The 26,108-nt window shown below is 39.6% G+C and overlaps 1 protein-coding gene across 1 annotated transcript in view; it reads right to left on the bottom strand.

Moving 5' to 3' along the window:
• FUT8 (fucosyltransferase 8) overlaps positions 1 to 26,108 on the bottom strand; it is an 85,668-nt gene that overhangs the window by 34,580 nt on the left and 24,980 nt on the right. The window contains exons 2-4 of the mRNA XM_014069133.2: positions 13,918 to 14,327; positions 4,375 to 4,490; positions 4,095 to 4,260 (exon numbers count right to left, since the gene is read on the bottom strand). Coding sequence (XP_013924608.1) covers positions 4,095 to 4,260; positions 4,375 to 4,490; positions 13,918 to 14,120 — 485 coding nt within the window. The 5' untranslated portion in view covers positions 14,121 to 14,327. The remainder of the gene's footprint in view (positions 1 to 4,094; positions 4,261 to 4,374; positions 4,491 to 13,917; positions 14,328 to 26,108) is intronic.

Below are 26,108 nucleotides of genomic sequence, written 5' to 3'. Positions count from 1 at the left end.
AAACTGGTGTCTTGCATCTCGGTGGTCCCGTGGGTGCGGTTGCACACACGAGAACTGCAATGGTTCCTGCTCCCTCTCCAGAGGAAGGAGGTTAGCAACTCCAGACAGGTGGTACGGGTCCCCCCGAAAGTCCTCCGCTCCCTCCGGTGGTGGCAGACAGATGCCCTTCTCAGAGGCAGTCGCTTCAGGGAGCCGAAGCGGCTGATAATCACCACAGACGCCAGCCTCTTCGGCTGGGGTGCTCATCTGGGGACAGCAGTGGTTCAGGGCAGGTGGTCGCAGGCGGAGCTCGCCCACAACATCAACTGGCTGGAGCTCCGTGCCGCAAGACTCGCCCTGCGCCACTTCCTTGACCAGGTCAGAGGCCGGACGGACAACATCACCGCCAAGGCCTACATCAACCACCAGGGCGGCACGCGGTCTCTGGCGCTGATGTCGGAAGCGGAGGCCCTGGGTCACTGGGCGGAGAGACACCTGGCGTCAATTTGAGCAGACCACATCTCCGCCGTGGACAATGTAACAGCGGACTGGCTCAGCAGAACCACCATCCAGAACTTGGAATGGCGGCTGCACCCGAGACTGTTTTACCAGCTGTCCCAGAGATTCGGCCACCCGGTGGTTGACCTGTTCACCTCGCCGGCCAACGCCCAACTTCCCAGATACTTCACCCGGTTCCATTGCCCCGGGACGGAGGGCACGGACGCTTTAAGATTCCGCTGGCCCCCAGGTCAGATGTAAGCCTTCCCTCCACTTCCTCTGATACCACATGTCATCCGGAAGATTCTGGTGCTTCTCGTCATTCCCCACTGGCCGAGGAGGACTTGGTTCACCGACCTAGTCAGCCTGTCGGTGTCCCGGCCGTGGCCCATACCTCAGGAGCAAATCTCCCTCAGCCAGGGGGTCGTCCAACATCCGGAGCCCCAGTGGCTACAGTTGGCCGTCTGGCACTTGAGGGGAACCTCCTGAGGCTTCATCGCTTCTCCGACAGAGTCATCCAGACGATTCAGGCCTCTAGACGACTGTTCGCGCCGCGCGCCTGGAGCGTCGTTGGGCTCTTTGGAGCCTAGCGCTCCTGTCAGGGGCTCAGAAGGGATCTAGCTGCCTGATCGCCACCCCCCCAAATACTCACTGAACCGGTGATTTTGGGGTAGACCCGACCTAGCAGCAGCCCAAGGTGGTGGCTGGGCTGCGAGCGCCCTAGGGAGCCTGCCTGCACGATGAAGTCAAACAGAAATCCTTGCAGAAGGTAGAAATGCAGGGAAAAAACCTATCTATAACTTAACTAGCAGGTCTAGCAAAAAGGAGCTACAATATCTCTAGCCAAAATTAAGAAAGTGAGGTCCAGCTTGCTGCACAAGGACTGGAGCCCCTGGAAAGACATCCTGTAGGGCGACTGAGTTTTTTAAAACTGAGCCTCTGGAGCAACCAGGAGGCGGAGCTACAACAAAAATCAAACTCAGTTCCTTGGGCAGCAAGCTGAAGTTAACCCGAGCTTGGACACTCCAAGCAGCGCCTAGGAGAATTGAGACACAACATCAATTGGTTGGAGGTTAGGGCAGCTCATCTGGCCCTCCACCATTTTCAACCATTACTGGAGAACCAGCATGTCCTTCTGAAGGACAATGTAGTCACAAAGGGACATGTCAATCAACAGGGAGGGACATACTTCAAAGCCCTCTGGACAGTGGTGGAAAGGCTAGGTCTTTCGGCAGAAAAACATCTTCTGTCCATCAAGGCAGAGCACATCTCGGGAGAAATGAATCATCAGGCAGATTGGCTCAGCAGGGCCATGGTGGACCACACAGAGCAACAGTTACATCCCGAGCTGTTCAGGGAAATTTGCAGGAGATTCAGTTGTCCAGAAGTGGACTTATTTGCAACTCCAACGAACACGCAGCTTCCCAGATTTTTCTCTCAGTTCTCAACTCTAAGTGCAGAAGGGAGCAACGCCCTCCATAGCCAGTGGCCAAGGGATTACTTTATGCACCCCCCTTCCTCTAATACCCAGGATGTTGAGGAAGATAGTGTCAGAGGGACAGAGGTTCTAATGGTGGCTCCGCACTTGGTTTGCAGACTTAGTGGGTCTATCTGTAGCCAATTCCTGGAGGATTTCCCAGCGCCAAGGGATCCTGGTCCATCCTGAGCCACAGTGGCTCCAGTTGACCACCTGGCACTTGAGAGGGATCTCCTGAGGAAAGCTAACCTCCTCCAGGGTGACAGGGGCCATTGAAGCGTCCAGATATCTGTCCACTACTAGGATTTATAATACCACGCAGACTACATTTGTTAGGTGGTGCCAGATTATTCACATAGATCCCATGGTATCCTCCATTCCACAAATTCTGGAGTTTCTCGAGGATGGCCTGGACAGGGGTTTTTCCCACAACACTATTCGTAGGCAGGTGGCGGCGTTGTCTACTGTATTAGTTGATGATGGACAGGAGAGTCTAGCAATTCATCAGATTTTTTTTCTTGTTTTCTCCACAAAAGCTAGGTGCATCTTATACTTTGGAGGGTCTTATACTCCGAAAAATATGATAGATCCAACAAAACAACTCCTAAGAATGCAACTGCCCCCCAAAATATGGAGCTATCAGAATGGAATCAGGACATGACATGCCAGAACTACAGCTAAACTCTTTATATGGGAAATGGCCAAAAGCCCATAATGTGACTGTGCTGCATTGGAACAAATAATAGTACATACAATTTGAGAATCTTTAAGAAATTTCTACAATCTAACAATCTCTTTGAGACTACACTAGAAGCAGTTAGATGGTTAGCTTCCTTAGATATTGATTTGATTTGATTTATTGCATTTCTATGCCACCCTATTCCCAGAGGGACTCAGGGCGGCTCACAAACCAAAGTAAGGGGGGGATACAAACAGGAGGAAAACAACAGAACAAACAACTACAACAATTTAAAACAATCAACAACCACACAATTTGAGCAGGGACGGGAATTCGTCAGCCCCAGGCCTGTCGGAACAGCCAGGTTTTAAGGGCTTTGTGGAAAGCCTGAAGGGTGGTGAGGGTCCGAATCTCCACGGGGAGCTCGTTCCAGAGGGCCAGAGCAGCCACAGAGAAAGCCCTCCTCCGGGTGGTAGCCAATCGGCATTGGCCGGTAGATGGAATTCAGAGGAGGCCTAGTCTGTGGGATCTAATAGGTCTAACTATAACATCTATCCTATTGCAACTCTATGCCACCATATTGTGTTAATTTCATCATGGTTTTACCCTAATTTAATACTTAATCTCATTTATTGTATTGTCCATATGCTTTACATGCATGTATATGGTGATGCTCTATTTAAATTCATGTTTGTGTTTGTGCATATGTGTTTTATTAGTGTTGTATTGTATCAGGGACTGTATGACCTCTGTTGATGCCATATGCTAAATAAGTAAAATAAAATGATGCATTTAAAAAAAAACACCAAATTACACTGAATACTAATTATTCTTTCATAAACAACATTTTACCAAATTGTAGTTGTGATAAGAAGCTCTTTTACTACTATCTAATAAACAGTATCTAATGTATAAAATTTGTTTTCAAAACCACTGCATTCTATATGTTACATTCTGTTAAAATACAAGTTTTTTCATATAAAAGCTATAATATAATAGTTTCACAGTTCATTTCATATTTTCTAATTAATTGATCTATGAAATTTATGTCATAATTTCAATTCCATGGAAGTCAGTGGTCTTGGATTTTGGATACATTCTGAAAATTAGATTACTGGAAATACCGTGGTTGAAAAATATTGCCTTATTAGACACTATTTTGCCCAGTTAAAGATTACAGATATGCGAGTTTTAGTAGCATATAGACAGACAGATGGTAACTCCAAAAAGAATTTTTGTTTGTATGGGCACTAAAATGATTAAAAATGATTCCTTCACTGCTATATCACTTCTCACAATTCTTTGATGGGATTTTAATATTGCATTATTTTTCAACGTAGGCTGGCAAATAATTTTGATTTTGTAGACTATTCAGAGGCTGCTAGGACTTCAAGAAACACTGGTTTATAATGTTACTTGAAACTGTTACTGCAACAAATATTTAATAATAGCTACTAGTACCTTTCATGTTCACCCAAGTCAGATAGAAGTTCATCAATATGTTTATGCAATTCATTTCCTTCCAGGTTTTTTAATTTCTTCAGTTCACTCTGGAGAAAAAACCAAAACTCTTTGACTCCATTTTCAATCCTTCTTCTTAGTATTTCATGGTCTTTTCCAAAGCCCACTAATAAAATAAAGGAAAGTGAACAGCAATTAACATTATTAATTCTCTAAACAGAACACACGTTGTGAAATTGAGTACTCATCTAAATATAAAAAAATGCTCTCCTATACAAACCATCTCCTGTTTGTTGTTTGTAATTTTCCATCTGTTCTTTGGCTTTTATTAGCTGTTCTTCTAAAGCATGTACTCTTCCTGCAGCAGGACCCTGATCAATAGAACCATCTGGTATCCTATAGCAAAAGTAAAAGTGTGTGGAAAAAATTAAATGGACACATACAACTGCATTATTGATAGTTCTGTATGTTAAAAGCTGCAAGAATTAGTACTGCAATTAGGAAATTACCCAATCAATTTTTAAAATATGTAGCCCAATAATAAATTGCAATATGGTAATCATATTGTCACAGGAGTGAGCAATTTGTACATATTATATCCCAGCCTAAATAAAGTTTTGTTTTGTCCAGCACCACATCTAGAGACTTCGGTCTCACTATAAATGGACAAGAAAAGAGAATTATTCATTTAGCACAATAAAATATGAGGAAAGGATACAACTGCCACTCCTTTTTATAATTGTATGCAGGATGAATATCACATACTGAACAATTTAGTTCAATACAAAAGAATGTCATCCTCCCACATTTTGATACAATTTCCAAATTTGCAATATCCAGATATACACATATCACAAGTAACCTCTCTATTGGACAAACTTTCTGTAGACGGTTATGTGCTATGAACCCTGTAGTCCCAAATGCTTCAATTCATTCAATTCTGATTCACATACATTCATAAACTAGAACTTAAGTGTTATATTTGGCTTTATTATTCTTATTTGAAATTTAGTAAGGAAAACTTCCCAGATATTATGAATTAGAAGCTGGAAACTACATTTAGTAGCTGAAACACTCGGCCAAATACATCTATATATAAATACATCTAGAGAAATACATCTCTACATCTAATACATTTATTACCCAAAGTAATAAAACTTCATCTGGGTTAAGGAAAAGGTTGTTCTCATCCATTTAAAATGAAGGAATCAAATTTAATAACCTCCAATCCCTTGAAGCCCTACAACACCTTCTAGAATTAACACCAAAAATGATGTCCTTATCATCATGGGGGTTTGGAATGCTAAAAGTAGGAAGCCAAAAGATAACCGGAATAACAGTTTGGCCTTGGAGTACAAAATGAAAGGGCACAGGCTGATAGAATTTTGTCAAGAGAATATGATGGTCATAGCAAACACTCTTTTCCAACAACCCAAGAGATGACTCTACACGTGAACATCACCAGACAGTCAACACAGAAATCATATTGATTATGTGCTCTGCAGCCAAAAATGGAGAAGCTCTATACAGTCAGTAAAAACAAAACCAGGAGCTGATTGTGGCTTAGATCATGAGTTCTCATTGCAAAATTTAGGCTTAAATTGAAGAAAATAGGGGAAAGCACTAGGTTACTCAGGTATGAACTAAATCATATCCCTGATGAATATACAGAAGAGGTGATAAATAGATTTAAGGAATTAGATCTGATAGACAGAGTGCCTGAAGAACTATGGACGGAGGTTCGCAACATTGTACAAGAGGTAGCTACTAAAACTAAAAGCTTTACAAATAGCTGAGGAAAAAAGGGAAGCAAACGACAAGGGAGAAAGAGAAAGTTACACACAATTGAATGCAGAATTCCATAGAGTAGCTAGAAGAGATAAGAATGCCTTCTTAAATGAACAGTGCAAATAGAAAAAAACAATAGAATAGGGAGGACCAGAGATCTCATCAAGAAAATTGGAGATATAAAGGAAGTGCTTCATGCAAAGATGGGCATGACAAAGTATCAAAATGGCAAGGACCTAACAGAGGCAGAAGAGATTAAGAAGAGGTGGCAAAATTACACAGAAGAACTATACAAGAACGAGTTTACAGTCCCTGATAACCATGATAGAGTGGTCACTGACCTCGAGCCAGACATCCTGGAATGTGAAGTCAAATGGATTTTAGGAAATCTGAGCAACAACAAAACTAGTGGAAGTGACAATATTCCAGATGAGCTATTCAAAATCTTAAAAGACAATGCAGTAAAAGAGCTACACTCAATTTGCCAGCATATTTGAAAAACTCAACAATGGCCACAGGATGGGAAAAGGTCAGTTTACATTCCAATTCCAAAGAAGGGCAATGCCAAAGAATGTTTAAACTACCGCATCATTGGACTCATTTCACATTCTAGCAAAGTTATGCTCAAAATCCTACAAGCTAGGTTCCAGCAGTATGTGGACCGAGAACTACCAGAAGTACAGACATGATTTGGAAGAGGAAAAGAAACTAGAGATCAAATTGCCAACATACACTGAATCATGGAGAAAGCTAGGGAGTTCCAGAAAAAACATCTACTTCTGCTTCATTAACTATGCTAAAGTCTTTGATTGTGTGGATCACAACAAATTGTGGCAAGTTCTTAAAGAGATGGGAATACCAGACCATCTTATTTGCATGACCCCCCCTGCGCTCCCCCCTTGTAGCCTCCCATCGTCCAGTGCGATCCCACAGAGTTGGTCTCCTCAGGGTGCCATCGGCCAGTGTTGGCTAGTGACCCCCAGGGGGACAGCCTTCTCTGTGGGAGTGCCTTCCCTCTGGAATGAGCTGTCCCTGGAGCTTCATATAATCCCCGATCTCCGGTCCTTCCGACGTGCCCTAAAAAGTTGGCCTGGCCTGAACAAAACAAAATAAATTATTGATCATTGTTAATTTTAATTCGAATTTTTTTTTTAAAGTGTCATTGTCAATTTTAACTGGGTTTGGGATATTCTATTTAATGTTTTTTAACTTTTGTATTATGTGTTTCTTTTAATGATGTACGCCGCCCTGAGTCCTTGGGAGAAGGGCGGCATATAAATCTAATAAACTTAAACCTAAACCTCTTGAGAAACCTATATGAGGGTCAAGAAACAACAGTGAGAACTGGACACGGAATCACTACCATATTTTTCGGAGTATAAGACACACCTTTTCCTCCCTAAAAGAGGGTGAAAACTTGGGTGCATCTTATACACTGAATGTAGCCAACCCACCGGCCCCAACCCTTTGGCCTCTGCCTCCCAGCAATTTACCTCCTTGCAGAAAACAGAGGCTTGCAGAGGTTGCAATAGGCTGTAGCAGCGATGGCGAACCTTTTTTGGCTCGCATGCCATGGGGGGAACGGAAGGGGGTCGTGCGCAGGCGTATTGTACCCATAATGCAATGTGCGTTGCACTTGTGCACATAATAGGAGCTTCCCTCCATTTTTCCATGCTTTTTTCACCCTCCCCAGGCTCCAGAGGCTTTATAGGAGCCTGGGGAGGGCGAAAACAGCCTCCCCCCCCCCAGGAGGATTCAGGGACCTTCAGGAGGCCTTCCTGAAGCCTCCGAAGGGCAAAAAACAACCCTCCGAGCAAACCAGAAGTCACTTCCAGTTTGCTCAGAAGCTTCCCTGAAGCCTCCAGAGGACTAAAAACGACCCTACAAGCAATCTGGAAGTCCTGTTTGCTCAGAGTGCCCTTTTTAGTCCTCTGGAGGCTTCAGGGGATCCTCCTGAAGGTCCCTAAAGGCTCTGGAGGGATTAAACTGACCCTCCAAGCAAACCGGAAGTGACTTCCAGTTTGCTCATAGGATCTTTTTTAGTCCTCTGGAGGCTTCAGGGAAGCCTCCTGAAGGTCCCTGAAGCCTCCCGAGGGCTTAAACCGACCCTCCGAGCAAACTGGAAGTCTGTTCCCAAACGTCCTGTTTGCCCATAGGGCTGGGTTTTTTGCGCTCCGGAAGCTTCAGGGAAGCTCCTGAAGTCTCTGAAAGGCCTCTGGGGGGGGGGGGGGGAAGGCTCTTTTCGCCCTACCCAGGCTCTTATAAAGCCTCTGGAGCCTGAGGAGGGTGAAAAATGACTTTAAAAAAGGCTGGATTTAGGTCGCCAGCGCACACATGTGCGCTGACCAGCTGACAGGATAATGCCTCCCGTGCCCTGACAAATGGCTCCGGGTGACACCTGTGGCATGTGTGCCATATATTCCCCATTCCGGGGCTATAGCAATCCCTGCAGCCTGAAACAGCTGATGATCGGGATAAACTGAAAGTAAAATTTGCTGTTTGCTCCACGAGGCAAATTGCTGGGAGGCAGAGGCAGATTTTTTTTCCTTGTGCTAATCAGGCTGTTTGCTGCTCAGTAACTATAAATGCCTGTAGAATGTTCAAATTATTAGACTTATTTTTAAAAAACTGATTTATTATTGTTCTAGACAACTTAACAAAATGAAGAAGCTTTTTAAAATAAATGCTTGCTCTGAAGACGCCCAGTGCTATTGTATCTTCTTTTAAATAGCAGAGAATAACTATACTTCCAGAAAGCACATCAATTTTAACAGCATCTGTATAAGTATAGTCTGAAATGTAACACTACAAACAGTCTATATTGTCTGTGCTGTTTGTTGCAAGGAGGCAAATTGCTAGGAAGAAGATATTTTTCCCTTGTTTTCCTCCCCAAAGCTAGATACATCTTATACTTCGGAGCATCTTATACTCCGAAAAGTGTGGTAGTTGGTTCACAATTGGGAAAGGAGTTCAGCAAGGCTGTATATTGTCACCCTGCCTATTTAACATATGATGAGCATATCATGAGAAAGGCGGGGCTAGAAGAATCACAAGTTGGAATGAAGATTGCCAGGGGAAATATCAACAACCTCAGATATCCAGATGATACCATGGCAGAAAGTGAAGAGGAACTAAAGAGCCTCTTGATCGGGTGAAGGAGAGTACAAAAGTTGGCTTGAAACTCCACATTAAGAAAACTAATGACATCCAGCCTTCTCAATTCCTGGAAAATAGATGGGGAAGAAATGGAGGTAGTGACAGACTTCATTTTCCTGGCCTCCAAGATCATAACAGGTGGGGATTAAAACCAAGAAATTAAAAGATGCTTACTCCTGAGGCAGAAAGTTATGGCAAATCTAGATAGCATATTAAAAGGCAGAGACAGCACTCTGCCAACAAAAGTATGTATAGTCAAGGCTATGGTTTTCCCAGTTACAACGTATGGCTGTGAAAGTTGGACCATAAGGAAGGCTGAGCGCCAAAGAATTGAGGCCTTTGAACTATGATGTTGGAGAAGACTCCTGCAAGTCCCTTGAACTGCAAGGCGATCAAACCGGTCAGTCCTAAAGGAGATCAACCCTGACTGCTCTTTAGAAGGCCAGATCCTGAAGATGAAACTCAAATATTTTGGCCACCTAGTGAGAAGGAAGGAATCACTGGAGAAGAGCCTAATGCTGGGAACGATTGAGGGCAAAAGAAGAAGTGGACGGCAGAGAATGAGGTGGCTGGATGGAATCACTGAAGCAATCAGTGTGAGTCTAAATTTACTCCAGGGGATGGTAGAGGATATGAAGGCCTGGAGGAACATTGTCCATGAGGTTGCGATGGGTCAGACACGACTTCGTCACTAACAACAACAACAATCCCTTGCACCAGGTTGGAATGAAGCAGGCCCATTTTATCAAATGAGAACACTATGAAAATAACCACAATGGGATGCAAGCAGGTAAGATCTATGATATTTTCCTTTAGTTCATTCTAAGCATCGTTAGTTTGGCATAGCAAGCTTAGCAATTTATCACAATCTACTTTCATATTCAGGTTCATAGTCAGCTGAGGCAAGCTGGCAGAATAGAGCAATAGCACAGGTTGTTCAAAAATACCACGAGAAGCTTTTTTTGAGATTTAGTATAGCCCAACAAAAAAATAACAAGCTCTATGGTGTCAAAACCCCCAATTTAATAATAGGTTCAGGAAGGAATATGCAGTTAATCTTCAATGAGCCTCCCCTCCAAGTTGAAATCTGCCTCCATCCTCCTATTCTTCTGTAAGAGTCTGAAGACTTGTCGACCTGGGGACCCAATGGAGGAGTACCACAATGGGAGTGCCTATTATACTGATTAAAAAACCCCACTCCTCCCTGTGCTACCAGCTTCCCTACCCATCCATCTTTATTCTCATATAGTTGTATTCTCATTGTTTTCTTTTTCATTGTTTATTCCAATCTTTCCATGACTTTGCTACTGTTGTATTTATTTTCATTTTTCTATTTTTATAGTTGTAAGCCAACTAGAGTAGCCCTAACAAGATAGGTGGCAAATAAACTTAACAATTTAATAAATAGATAAACAAACAAACAAACAAACAAACAAACACATTTTCTGCATTTTTGATGCAATTTTCTAAACAAAAATATGTGCATTATTATTTTTATAAGTGGAAGATCTGCACAAAACAATATTCAATAGAAACTATTTAAAAGGATGTCTATTAGGTCAGCAGCCCCCAACCTTTGGGGTATCATGGACTAGTTCAGTGGAGACAGGTTTTTCTGTGGACCAGAAGGGGCATGGTTTCACATGGTGCCTGCATCCCGCAGATGAAGCTTTGCAGGTTTGTATGGCCTGGTTGCTGGCATGCCACAGTTGTTGGCATGCCACAGTTGCTGACATGCTCTGTGGCATGCCAACAACCGGGCCGCTGAAACCTGCAAAGTTCCATCTGTGGGTTAGGTTAGGGACCCCTACTTTAGGTAAGCCTGCACACAAATACTTGCATTCTAGAAGAATTACATATAACAGTGCACATATATTTTATTCAATTACCAAAAAAAAATGCAACTAACCTTCGTGCCACATATAATGGCAGATTACAACATACTTAAATTACCATAAAAGCAAAAAAGAATAATAAAAGCTTAAAACACAATACTTAATAATAACATAATTACAGTAAAATATATTTTTTTCCATTCAATTATGTCCAATTCTCAAAGATCGCATGGACAAGTCCCTGTAGTTTTCTTGACAAGATTTCAGAAGTGCCTTCTTCCTAGTACTCAATGAATGTGATTAGCTCAAGGTCAACAACTGACTTCATACCAGGGTGGATTTGATTTAAATCAACTTGATTTAAATCACTATTTAAATCACTAAAGTAAAAAGGCTCGATTTAAATCAACTTGATTTAAATCATAATTTTTAAAGAACAACTGTCATCCCTGTCCCGCAGCAGCTCCTCTTCTGACCCACTGTTGACTCACCGAGTCCCATTCACTTTAATGGGACGGCTGGTGATGCAGCAGTGACACAACAAGGTGAGGAACCTGGCAGGCAGCAGGTGAGTGGATGCCCGCTAACAGGTGCTGCCATGATGGATCTGAAATGACAGGTGCTCTTTAATATTATATTTATTAGCTGCTTAGAATATTTCACTTTCATTTTTACCACTTGCCCTTCCTCCTCATGATTAGAACCTGGTGGTACGGATGTATTTCTCTTCAAACAGTTTGTAGTGTACATAGATTAGCAAAACAATGGGAATATTCTTGAACTTTGTTTTATGATTTATCTCATGGTTACTGTGAAATTGTATGAATGCATCAATGCAGTGCATGTTATTTCAACTTGCAGAACTTGGATTCATTGAATGAGTTTACCAAAATATAAATATTGCATAATATACAGCTGCATGTTACATAACTAAGCTCCATTTCATGCTGAATAAACTAAATTATTACTCTATCTTAAATAGAAACCTATCTTTAGCTATCTTTTTTACTCCAAAAGAATTTTATTAAAATAAATTTGATAAAAAAAATTAAAAATCCAATTTTAATTTAAAAAATCATCATTTCTTTATCCACCCTGCTTCATACCCAAGGCGGGACTAGAAACTCACAATCTTCCAGCTTCTAGCCTGATGCCTTAACCACTACACCAAACTGGCTCTCAGATACACAGAGAAAGGGGAAGGGAAAATGTCACGGCAAGACCAATCCATGCATTGGCTGTTGATCCTACTAGTGGCTGGAAAGGGCTGAACTAAAAGACTGCACTGAGCAGCACAAGAACAAGCATTAAGCACCAACTCTATAGAAGCAGGGGTCTAGGTGCCACATTAGATATAACCCAAGGTTTCAGCATTCCAAGTAATACACTCATAGCAAACAAAACTCCGAGGCAGGTAGACCAGCTTCAGCGTTGACACAAGATACCAAGGGGCCTCAGAGACAGTCCGATACACAGTGGCAGGATTTAAAGTGCAAGCAGGAATACCATACATGTGTATTTATTAATGCATTTATCTTATTAATCAAATTTATATATTGCCCATCTCTCTATCAAAGTAACTGGGTGCTGTACAAGAAAAACTGAATAAAAAAATAAAATAAATAAAGTTAAAAAGATGGAGAGAGCATCCTCAAGCCACCAGCCACCCTAGGGTTGCATCACACTCTTGGGTTCCCATGCTAGTTGAAAGAACCAAGCCTCAACACTCTTCTGGAACACCAGCAGAGTAGGAGCCAACCTCACTGCAAGATGTTCCCTAGGGCAGGGGCAGCAGCTATATAATAATAAATCCAAGTAGCATGAATCACAATCATTCCTCAAGGCTACTCCTGAAAACGTTCTGAAAGGCCATCAGCCAGGGTAATTTTTAATCTATTCCATAATGAGGATGCCATGATGGAAAAGCAAAACCTTGTTTTACCTCACCTCATGTAAGTGAAATGACAAGAAACTTCTTTTGGGTATATTAAGTTGATTCCAAATGGAATAAACAGTTCTGTAAGAACTTACATGTCAAGCCATACAGAACTTTCAATTCAAAACTACCAGTTTGACTTACAGCTGGAAACATTAGCAATCAATGCAGATCCTAGCAGTGGGACATAATATAGATATAATGCTCATAGTGTTGATGCCAATTAACAAGTGAGTTATTGTACTTTTGACTCCAATACAATTTTCTATTGTCTTTAAATGCAGTCCCCAACACTATGGAGCATTGTTAATGAATCATTGTAGTCGGATCCTCCCATTTCAGGATGGGAGAATGGATGTGGGAAAAGACCATCTTCCACCTCCTTATCTAGCAAACCCCTAAAATTCGAATCTTTTCCTTCAAGAGCAATATATCCTCTCCAGGTATCTGCAGCTACCAGAGAGTTGCAAGGAACAAACTGTAATACATTCTGCTTGTGTTCACATTTAGCCTATTTTCTCCCATCCAGACTTCTAAGAGTCTCCAGTACCTGTACAGGATCTCTAGCTATGCCGAGACATTTTAAATTTTTTTAAAGATTAAAAATACAAACTAAGAAGGAAAAGAAAAAAAATCAATGCAAAGTATTTGCTCTATGGACTATGGAGTAAAGAATGGTAGATGCCATTTACTTATGTCAGTTTCAACTTATTTCATTACAAGCAGATATTCTTTGGGAAAAGGTGGAAGGGTTCCCTTACACTTTTTAGCCACAACTGTAAGCAGAGCATAGCTGCCCCCATACCTAAAAATGATAGCATGAAGTTGCTGCACCCTAAAATTAATATCTTTTAAACTCTTCAGTTAGCTCTAAGACCATTGTTAACTATTCCAAATATAGAAAAAAACATCAACATTAAACTATCCATAGCTTCTTTTATTCAAAAAAAGGATCTATATCAGGAAAAAATATTACAGAATATGGGCATAGCTCTAAATGCATAATTGCAGGAGTATTTAATAATGAATTCAGCTTTGTTCTCATGTTTGTATATAGACAATAGAATTCCAGAGTACTTATGTTCTGAGGAAGATTTAAAAAGCTTACCTGAGAGACTCTGCCATTCGTCTTAAATCTTCATTTTGCTGTTTCAATCGTTCAAGTTTTGCTAGTATTTTTGACAGTTCACGGCTAGAGTGATCCGGATGCTCACTGTCTCTTACTAAGTGTCCACCTATGTAAAAGAGCAATGTTCCCCAAGCAAAAAGGATGAGCATAATCCATCGCCAGGAGCCAGTCCATGGCCGCATTTTCAAATGTTTTGTCCACTACAAAATAGTTTTTGTTCACAAACTAAACATTGTAATTCTTCAGTCAATACAAAGATTCCAAGGCTTCAGTGCTATTCATCATCATCTTGTGCTTCTCAAGGCATTTATCCTATAGCAGAATTTCAGAGTAATTATCCAGGATGATGAATATTCCAAGTACTAAGGTCACAAACGTTTTGGCTATGCCTGCAAAAAAGAAACAAAATGTTAATGTTATATTTTAATGACATTTATATTTTTAGAGATCAAATTATTAGATATGGAATTGCAAATCAGTTACTGACATTTATACCACTTCAGCATGTCAACATATTATAACATACTGTAATAATAACACAAACTAAAAAAGAGCGTTCATTCTTCACTAAGGAATATGCTTTATTCCTTAGTCAAATGTAAATAAGAAGAAACCTTCTTATTCTCTAAAGGAAAATATTTGTACCCAGGATTGAAATGAGGGGTCCTTGGTGTTCTCTGAGCTTGGTTGTAGTTGTGGTTGTGATTGTGGTTGTTTTGGAGGATTTTTTGGTTGCAAGAAAACAACCAAGCTCAGAGAGCCCACGAAACCTAATTCAGTAGATTAGAGTAATTCAGTAGAGAAATTCAATTTATATGTCAATAATCATAACTATTAGTTTTTATAGAACTAGATATAAACAAACTCTCTTGAACAAAGACAAACAGTTCTTACGAGCCATGATAGAAAAATACTAGACAAAAATGTCATCAAATCCAAATATATTACCCTACCACTAAAAACAGACGGATATTCAAAAAGACTCCCACTATATTGTATCACTATGCTACAATATATGATCAAAGAGATCTTACACTTCATTATAAATATGGAACTCTGTTGAAAGTTTCAATAAATACTTGCAACATGTCCTTAATACAGCAATTATCTTCATGGCAAAGTCTAGAAGAATAGAAAACATTAATTTTGAGCAACAATATTTCACTGAATGCAAAAACGTGTTAAGTTATTAAAACTGTGCTTATCAAACCATTATAAATAAGAAATAGTTACAGAATATAATAAGAATTATATTGATTTAACCCATCTAAAATACTGCTGAAAGCATGTTAGGTTACATCTGGAAACTTATATTGACAACAATGTCATGAACCTATTGAGGATAATCTCAGTGTAGACTGATTAAGGAAACAGTTTGATACTTGGGAGGTTCAGCCTCAAGTCCCTATTTGACCCTACAAGACTTGTACAGGGACTTCAGGCCAGCCTTCATTTCCCCAGTCCAGCTTTCTCACAAAGTTATTGGCAGAAACAAAATGAACACTGTTCAATGAACCAGAGAGGTCATAAAGGAAGGGCGGGAAAACTATATAACCATTATTGCAGTAATATTACACAATATAGATTAAGACAATGTTGGTGTACATATTTTCCTGATGATTTAAGCTATTACATCATGTATGTCTTGGGCAATTTCATTTTCCTACTAACAGAGCATATAGATTTGTGTCAGGGACCTGAGCTTGGTTAATATTTCACTTGAGATCTTAAAGATAGCATTAAGCTAGATAGATGGTACACCTGATTCAATAAAAGAGCCTCAAATATTAAATTGTGCCATCAAATCTAGCAGAAAACTGCTGAAACAGGTGTCATCCCCTATGGAAACATAGCATGAATCTATAATCTTCTCCCATTCACTTGTATCTTATTACGTTACCTACTATAACACTTTTCCATTACCTCAAAATAATATTCTGCAGACCAAACCCAAGAAAGATTGACCACATCTTTTTAGAATTTTCTTAAAATATGATAACCAAAACTGAACATAGTATTGAAAGCTGGGTTTGACCAATGTAGAATCAAGTTGAATTATTACTTTGGAAATACTTCTATTGAATCAGCGTAAACCTGTATGTGCATTTTGGCAACCACATCACAATGCTACTGGTATTCAATTTGCAATAAACTATTATTCCAAGACCTTTTGCCAAGTCATGTATCCTCCCTATCCAGAACTCTGAATGTGTCTGTTTCATTGCATAAGGTACTGTTATATTCAGACCTTTTTGCTAACTCATCTGGATCATTTTGCCTTTTATTCTATCTTCTCAGATATTAGCTATTCCAACCTGTTTTGTATCATTTCCAAATATGATAAACATTGCCTCTACCTGTTCATCCTACTTACTAATAAAATGTTTTAGTACAACATCCAGAACAGCACCTTGTGGTACTCTATTTGGTATATTGCCACAGATTAATAAAGAATCAATGAAGAGTACTCTTTACAATTTTTCAAGCCACTGTATATCCACTTGTCATGCCATTCAGGTGACATGTGGTCTCTTCCAGCCATTGAGCAGTTTGCCAATTCTCTAAGAGCTCTCAAAAAATAATATAAAATGACTCAGCCAAGCTATCATGAAGTTCTTCATGTACCCTCAATACGGTGCATATAGTCCTGAAGATGTAAACTTGTTTAAAGTAAATAGCATTTTCCCCAACATGCTTTTATCAATCTGAAGCTTCAATCCTGACTGTGCTATTCTTCAGAATGCCACATAATCTCTTGTTGGTGAAAACAGACAAAATAGGATTCAGTAACATCACTTTTTCTTTGTTATCCATTATCTTTTTGCCAACATTATTGAGGCCAGTACACTGTTTCACTTCCTTTCTTTTGTATATTCCTGAAGCTCTTTCTGTTGCCATCAATGAATTAAATTTCCATATAGATGCTTCATTTTTAACATAAGTGATGTTTTAAAATGGTAAGTAGAATTAAAATATGTTAAAATATTTTGTTCGGTCTATCTTATTGAGAAACAACAACACTGAAACTCAGTGTATATTGTCTTACATCTTTTCTTTCATAAGTATATCTTAAATAAATATTTTAAGGAACACAGGAGCTAATCTAACACACAAATTTCATTTTTTTTAAAGGCAACCAGCAATCCAAACAGTAATTCACTGTTGATTTCCAAATTATTTTACATAAAACAGCTGCTCTTCAATGAAATAACTTTCTGAAGTAAAATTTTAAGACTATTGAATAGAGCAATTTCCATCATTGGTTTTAACAACAGTTGGACATTATATTCAACACTTGTGCTAACTGCTAATATATCAAGATCTTTCTTTACTCCAATAGCATCTTTATTCTGTTCCCTATTTTGTGAAAGGATGTATCATGAACAGAGTAGAGGGGTCTGTCTGTGTTGCTGCTGCCAATTTTAACTAGTTTTACAGTGTTTTTTCCAGCCTAATAGTCAGTTCATCTGAGTCTTTTCTTTCATCTATACAAAACATTCCTGAACCTAGATAATTCTTAGTCTGATGATAAAAATTCATATTTTGATAGCTGTAGCCAGGGAAAAGTTACTATCTCATTCCCCCCCCCCTTTTTTTTTGCCACCATGGACTAACATGGCTCTTCTCTTACTGTGGTAAAAGACATAGACGGTTTATCTTCGTTATATCTTTAGCAATTACTATACAGAAAAACTGGAAGATTATTTTGTACAGTTACACAATGGTCTCCAACCTTTCTGGCAACAGAGATAGGTTTTGGAAGAAAAACTGTCATCAAAAGACCAGGGAGGGATTGTTTCACGTGCAACCTAGACCCTGCATGTACCCATATGAAGCTTCCCTCATTTGCATATACCAATACAATACAATACAATACAATACAATACAATACAATACAATACAATACAATACAATACAATACAATACAATACAATAGCAGAGTTGGAAGGAACCATGGAGGTCTTCTAGTCCAACCCCCTGCCTAGGCAGGAAACCCTATACCGTTTCAGACAAACGGCTACCCAACATCTTCTTAAAGACTTCCAGTGTTGCGGCATTCACAACTTCTGGAGGCAAGCTGTTCCACTGATTAATTGTTCTAATTGTCAGGAAATTTCTCCTCAGTTCTAAGTTGCTTTTCTTCTTGATTAGTTTCCACCCATTGCTTCTTGTTCTATCCTCAGGTGCCTTGGAAAATAGTTTGACTCCCTCTTCTTTGTGGCAACCCCTGAGATATTGGAACACTGCTATCATGTCTCCCCTAGTCCTTCTTTCTATTGAACTACACATACCCAGTTCCTGCAACCGTTTTTCATATGTTTTAGTCTCCAGTCCCCTAATCATCTTTGTTGCTCTTCTCTGCACTCTTTCTAGAGTCTCCACATCTTTTCTACATCGTGGTAACCAAAACTGAATGCAGTATTCCAAGTGTGGCCTTACCAAGACATTATAAAGTGGTATTAACACTTCACGTGATCTTGATTCTATCCCTCTGTTTATGCAGCCTAGAACTGTGTTGGCTTTTTTGGCAGCTGCTGCACACTGCTGGCTCATATTTAAATGTTTGTCCACTAGGACTCCAAGATCCCTTTCACAATTATTACTGTTGAACAAGGTACCACCTATACTGTACCTGTACATTTCGTTTTTGTTAATGTAGAACCTTACTCTTTTCACCATTGAATTTCATTTTATTAGATAGTGCCCAATGTTCAAGTTTGTCAAGATCCTTCTGTATCTTTAGCCTATCTTCTGGAGTGTTGGCTATTCCTGCCAGCTTGGTGTCATCTGCAAATTTGATTAGTTCCTTCTTTATTCCCTCATCCAAATAATTGATGAAGATGTTGAAGAGTACTGGGCCCAAAACAGAGCCTTGGGGTATTCCACTGCATACTTCCCTCCATGAAGAGGCAGTTCCATTGAGGACTACACGTTGAGTGCAGTTGATCAGCCAGTTACGAATCCATCTGGTGGTGATGCTGTCTAACCCACATTCTTCTACTTTATCTAGTAGTAGGTTATGGTCTACCTTATCAAATGCCTTACTGAAGTCCAAGTAAACTATATAGACGGCATTCCTCTGGTCCACTAATTTTGTCACATTATCAAAGAATGCAATAAGATTAGTCTGGCATGATCTGTTTTTGACAAACCCATGTTGGCTTTTGGCTATTACTTTGTTTGCTTCTAGGTGTTCGCTAATTCGTTGCTTGATTATCTTTTCCAGAATCTTTCCTGGTATTGAGGTCAGGCTGATAGGTCTGTAGTTTACTGGATCTGTTTTTTTCCCTTTTTCGAAGATGTGAACCACATCAGCTCTTTTCCAGTCCTCTGGTAGTTCCCCGGTGCTCCAGGATCTCTGAAATATATAGTTCAGTGGTTCTGAGATCTCGTCTGCCAGTTCCTTCAGAATCCTGGGGTGTAATCCATCTGGTCCTGGTGATTTGAACTCGTTTAGGGTAGCCAGGTGCTCACTTACCTTTTTCTTCCCTATTTCAACTTGTGTTCCTAATCTGATTTTTGTGGTGCTGTTTTTGATAGGTTGGACTGTTTCACCGCTTTTTGTAAAGACAGATGCAAAACATGAATTAAATAGTTCTGCTTTCTCCCTGTTGCTTGTCACCTTCTTGCCACTTTCTCCCAGCAATGGACCAATTGTTTCTTTAATTTTTTCTTGTTTTCTTGAGCCTTAGCTTTCCACATTTCATCTTTACATGCTCGGGCTATTTGCTGATATTATGCCTTAGTTATGTCCCCCCCTTTCCACTTTTTATACTTATCGTTTTTGTCTTTCAATTTGTCAGAGTTCTTTATGCAGCAATGCTGGTTTCTTTTGGGAGTTGTTATTTTAACCAGTTCCAAGTTAATTTTTGGTCAGCTCTGCCTTCAATACTTTTCAAGTATTGGACATGCATAGCTTTGCTTTTCCAATTGTCAGCTTGCTTCTCAATTACTTCTTTCTTATATTCAGCTTTTGACTTAGTTGTCTTCAGTCGGAAGCTTCACTGATGAGAAGCAAAACATTTTCAAGGGGGAAAAAACAAGAAAGTCCAGTTGCTTTTTGGAAAAGCACCCTTGTGATATTGCTATCTATATTTCTGAGTAAAGTCTTCTTTCTTAATCTGATTTCTCATAACAGTCATGAGCTCATAGCGGGGCAAAATTATACAACTGCTCTGAAAAGTAATATAAATATTCTAGAAGAAAATACAAATTCTTTAAAACTGTTATATATGATATTTATTCTTACTATAAAATACACTACTTCAATTCTGAAACAAAGTTTATAAATGCAAATTACCTTGCTACATTTGAAATAAGTATACTCACATTGGAACCATTTACAGATAATTAATATAGTACATAAATTATAATTAAACTAAGGCCCATTATCCTTAGGATAATCATTACAAAATCTTTTAGAGCATAGTTCAAACATTGTAAAATTAACAAAGTAAATCTTTTATTAATATCAGCTTATATATTAATTGGGATTCATTTAACAGTTTTCCTGCTTGTCCACTTGGGGGCACTGATAGAACACATATAGTGTTCAACATGTCTCCTGTTTATTCTAAGATATGATTCATCAATTTAAACTAATGTCACACAGTCACTTATACAAAGCAACCATTCAAGGAATTCATTCTATTAACCAACAGCAGCTTCCAAGGTACAGACATATTTTCTAACTTTCCCAAGTTAAAAAAAAGACACTGAAACAACTAATCTATTACTTTTTGTTCTTGTTGAACACTGTTTATAGCAAACAGATTCCAGATATGAAAGAAAAAAATTATCACAATATCTTACAGATTTTACAGATTAACAGAGTTAGAAGGGACCTTATAGGTCACCTAGTCCAACCCCCTTCTGCCCGCCCAAGCAGGAGACCTACAACATTTCTGACAGATGGCAGTCCAGTCTCTTCTTGAAAGCTTCCAGTGATGATTTTATCTTCATAAAACAGGTTCAATAATAGCATACCCAGAAATGAAACTTAGCATGCAAAAGAAATAATCTCCAGAATATATCTAATTTTAACTTAAGACACGTCTTTTTCCAAGAATGAAATGAAATGCCCATTAGAAATTTAAATACCTACTCTTAAAATCTTTATCAGATTTCTTGTATAGATGTATACAAGCTTGCACAGCATTTCTTTCATAAACCCAAATGGCCAGGCACCTATTCATATTTTAGAGCCTAAAATTTCTTTATCTGCTTTTTATGTAGATTTTATTTGGTTATAGCAGATTACTGCATGCTAAGGGCACACTGAATGTGAATACAACTTTGACCTCTTCTGGTATAACTCTCAATGCATTGTAACCTTCCAGTGTAACCTTTTCTCCCTTTGCTGTAAGTCATTCTTTGAAAACTGTATCTTTCTCAAGGACGTTTATAATCAGTGTTTGTTACCTCCTCCCCATAAGGCAGGCAGTGGGTCAAACTGTTAAACCAGATTCATAACCAAGCACATACTTGCATTTCAAAGCAAACAATCCAGCATTTCAAAGCAAATATCTAGATATTTCCCTAGATTGTGGTGAAACTTTGAAATTACTTTATCTGTTTTCTTTATCAGTGGTAAAACAATTCCTTTGTCTTTAGCAAATGTCTCTCTACTTTGCTGTATATAAGAAGTGACAACTTTTAGCTGGCAGTCTTCACTTTAGGTGCAGAGTTCAGTGACTCACTGTAGCTTATCAAATTTAATGAAAAAAAAGATGTTGGATCTACTCCAATTTTTGGTTTTCCTTGCAAGAGATTTCTTCCACACCTTTGAACAAACTGTTTTGAAAAAAAATCCAGAATGAAAATGTTTTGAATATGTTCCTTCCTATCAAGGTCCCTAATCACATTTTTACACCCAAATGTTTTACTATGAGAAAATAAAAAAGATTTTCAACATTGTGAAAGAAGTCTTAATTTCTAAATTGACATCTTTTATTACATTTTCATTTTCCTTTATACAATCACTTAAATACTGTGCAGTTAAAAAAAAGAAGCAATAAACAACTCATAACACTTCTATCCTACATACACCCTTCCTTCTACCCCTCCAACTTTCATTTCTCCCTTCCAACAATCCTCTCTTCTACTTCCCCTCCCCCTCAGCCATTCCTTTCTCCCCTTCCCACCATCTCACCCTCCTTACATTCCCTTCTCACTCCCTCTTAATTCCCCCCTCGTGAAAGAAGTCTTAATGACAGTTCCATGTGGAAGGTCAACTTCACTCTTTAGGAGTTCAACACTTCTAAAATGGCAGGATTAAGCCTGGGAACCAGAAACATTGTTAACTGAGTGATGAAACACTCAGTGCAGTACATGGTACAATGGACATCCCTTCTTGAATTCCTTTGCTCAGAATCTTCTTCATAAGGAACTACCGAAGCCCACTCTTGTTTTTATGAAAATTGCTTTGCATGTTTTACATTAGTATCAACATTTTTCATCAGTACCTATGATAATTTACATTAAAGAATCTTGATTTATCAAATTGGAGCATAGACCTATGAATGTCACATAAATTAATTCCTTAATATACATATTAACCCATCCAATAATCCAAAACAAAAGACTGATCTTCTGTTGACCTTGATTTACAAACTCGTTTCTTTTTTAAAGTATAATATGCTAATCTGCTCAATTCAGCAATAAGTAACTGATAAAAATTTTAGATGCCATAATCACAACTAATAAAAATAAAATGTTTACTACATCATCAACTCATATTTGTAAGTACTGTATTTTTCTGAGTATAAGACGCTCCGGAGTATAAGACACTTTAGTTTTTGGGGAGGAAAATAATAATAAGAAAAAATTGTGCCTCTACCTACCAGCATCCATGGTATTCAGTTGACACATGGTAAACAAGGTCAGCCAATGAATAGGCATAGCAACTAAGTCAGCCAATGAGGGCTATTTGGACTCTGAAATTTGTTGTATGAGCAAGGAGACAGGAAGGAGCCTGACTTAGCTAAGAACTGAAAGTGAAACTGCTTGTGTTTTGCTTGTATTTACTGCTACTTTACAAAACCTGCTTTTGGTAATGTATTGTATATTATTATTATTTTGAATCATGCTGAATCAGTTACTGTACTTTCTAAATGTGATTGCTGCTATAAAATCTGACCAGCTAGGTCAGCTTCAGCACTTATTGCAGTCTGATTCAGCATAGCTGATTGGTAGATTGCCAGAATACCCCCCCCCCAATCAGCTTTATTCATTTAATCTAATTAATTGAGTGAGTGAATGAATGAATAAACATTTTTATTAAAATAATCACAAACAACAGGCAATTACAGTCAATGCATACAATAAGGTGTAACTATTGAAGAGGCTCACTACTACTGAAACCCGAATCACAACTATATCTTCAGGACCTTCCTAAAGGGAAGAAATGTAGATGCCAATCTAGATTCCAGGAGAATGATGTTGCAAAGGCAAGGTACTATAGCCAAAAAGGCTCTCTTCCTGGTCCTATTAACTATTCCATATTAGATAGGACTCGCAGAATACTCTCCTGCCAGATCTGATGGGATATGGATAGATTTGGCAAGGGAGAGATGGTCCCTTAAATATCCCATAAATGGGGACCCATTCCAAGTTTTTGAAAGTTATTCAACATAGCAAATCTACAATATAGTTTTCCTATTCTTGCTTTGACCAACATATGTGCTTCCAACCCAAATCATTATTTCATAGATTTCTTTTGCAATGCTGATGATATTATATCTGTCAGCTGACCTATGCCTTGAATGAATCAATTACTAATATAAAATGCAAGTTTGATTAATTGCCATTGTAAGGGATTATTTACAGAATTATTCTACAAATAATTGCTTTTCCTATGCCAATTGATATAACTGGGCTATATGACTTTAGAGGGGTCCAGAAAATTTAAAATATGTTTGCTAAGATATTTGAATTGCATGTTATATTATCCTAGAGAATCAGAACCTATCTAGAACAAGTCAATTCCTGGAAGAATACCATCAGAACTCTAAATTAAGACAATTCTATCTTCATCAGCTTCTTTATCTATGTTATATATCTTAGAAAATGGCTGGAAGGTTATCTAAGCCACAATAACTTTTCTGCAATTATTTTGTTACATAGTCAATGTATTTACACTGCGTGACCACACCAGAATTCATGCTGAGATGTTCCAAACTATATGTCATAAAAACTCTTTTTATAAGACGAGAATACAACTTTCTTAACGATGAGGAGGGAGATGCTACTAGTGGGCTATAGTCAATCCTGATTGGTTCATAGACTGAGAGAAATTGTTGCAGTCACGCCTCAACTCCTTCTGCCCAGTTCCTCTCAGTCTATGGTCCAAATATGCTGGTGTTTTCCTTCGCTGTTCTGAATTTCCTCAGATTTATCTAAAATACAGATTAATTTGGCTAATTCGATTTTTAGACAAAAATTTTATACCAAATTTGAATATTTGTGCTCAGCGCGTGAGGGAGGCGTCGGTAATGTCGCCACCTCACATGGCACCAGTTTGAATCCGCCTGAATCCGGTGAGCTTCTCTTTACAGAATTGATTGTTCCACTGCAGCTTCTTGAGATAAGAGGGAGGCCGGTTTAATTTCCTCTGTGCTGGCTCAAGCGGCTGTGTCCCAAGTAATGGGAGACCCGCGGTTCCTTTTAAACGGTTTTTTTTCCTGACAGTCATTCTCCTTCCCTTTCAGCAAGCCAGCGGCCACCTTCCAAAATGTGATTAAAGAGTCCAGCTGTAGCGCTGGCGTTGTTCTTGTAGGGGGCTCCCTGCAAGCTGCCTGAACGGGGTTTGTTTGTTTTTTTGCCTTCTCACTGGATCTCAAGCGTTTTGGGTAGCCACCCACCGCTGCAAGCCCTATGAAGCGGTATATAAGTCTAATAAATAAATAAATAAATAAATAAATTTCTAGCGAAGCAGGCGGCCGTTATTGAAGGTGGCAGCCATTTTGGATATCTAAAAGATGAACGGTGGCCAATGTAAGTGACACAAGGCGAGACATTTTAAATTGCTCGGCATTGTGATGAACTTTAAAGTAGTTCTTGGGGCCGCATACCAAGTTAAGGGAAGGAAGGATTGTGCAGTAGTCCGCAGGGTGGGCAGTGGCTTCATCCCAAGGAGAACACAATGCGGCCCAAACCTCTGAGGGACCAGTCACTGGTGCAGGGCCCAGATCCACAGCCACTAAACCAGCAGCAGCCAGGAGACCATCCAGGTCCACATTGCGGGACAAGCAACATAGACAAAGGGCGCTAGAGAAACGAGTGGCCCAGTCGGAATGTTTGCTCCAATCGCAACAGGAGCAGTTTGGTGACTATCCTTTCAGGCATCTAGTTCAGTTTCTTCATTGGCCACGTCCCCTCCTAGGGCAAACAGGGCCACCTGGATGGATGTTTCCTCTTCTCCCTCGGTTTCCCCTAGGTCCATTAGGGGTGTAATGGGGGATCCATTAGAGGGTTCATTACAAGATTTCCTCATTCCGCATCCCACATTGGCGCCCTAGACTGACATCCCCAACAGGGAGAATATAGATGAGGACTATGAGGAATATGCAGAATTTGCCTCATAACATCCAAAAGTTGATTGCTTCTGCAATATCTCATGGTATTGCCACAGGAATGAAATTCCAGAATAAAAAGACCGCAGGTCCTAAAAAGCCACTTTCAAGCTGGCCATCCATAGTGGACAAGGGCCCTGAGGCGGTTCTTCAACTTGAAGAAGTCGATGCTCCGGGTTCGCTTTCCTTAGAAAGTGAGGGGTCGGTAACTGGGGAGGAGCCCGCACGCAGGCTGGTAATGTCAGACGATGAGGATTCCACTAAGCAGGACACTCCTTCCTTTGCTGGGCTTTTTCAACCTTCTCTATTCAAACAGTTATTGACCAAAGCAAAATCTACAATTAAGCTGGGCGGCAGCGCTTCTGCTAACCCCCACCCCCGAATCCCTTAAGGATCCAATGCAAACTATGTTTGTCAAAACAGCCCTAGATAAGGAGGAGGTAACGGCTCCCCTGCTGTTTTTAGAAGTAGTCAAAAGTCAGTGGGCCCTCCCTGGCACATTCTCAAACCTGGGGTAAATGATAGGAAGCTTTACAATATGGAAGTCTTTTTCCCAGGCCCTTCAGGTGCCTATGGTTGACATGCTTGTTGCCAGCC

The sequence above is a fragment of the Thamnophis sirtalis genome, unplaced genomic scaffold (genome assembly GCF_051295495.1).
Source record: "Thamnophis sirtalis isolate CommonGarterSnake01/CBP01778 unplaced genomic scaffold, rThaSir2_p1.2 scaffold_1, whole genome shotgun sequence".
In the NCBI taxonomy this organism is placed as follows: Eukaryota; Metazoa; Chordata; class Lepidosauria; order Squamata; family Natricidae; genus Thamnophis; species Thamnophis sirtalis.
Note: the sequence above shows the minus strand (reverse complement) of the source record. Positions and strands in the feature narration are given on the sequence as shown.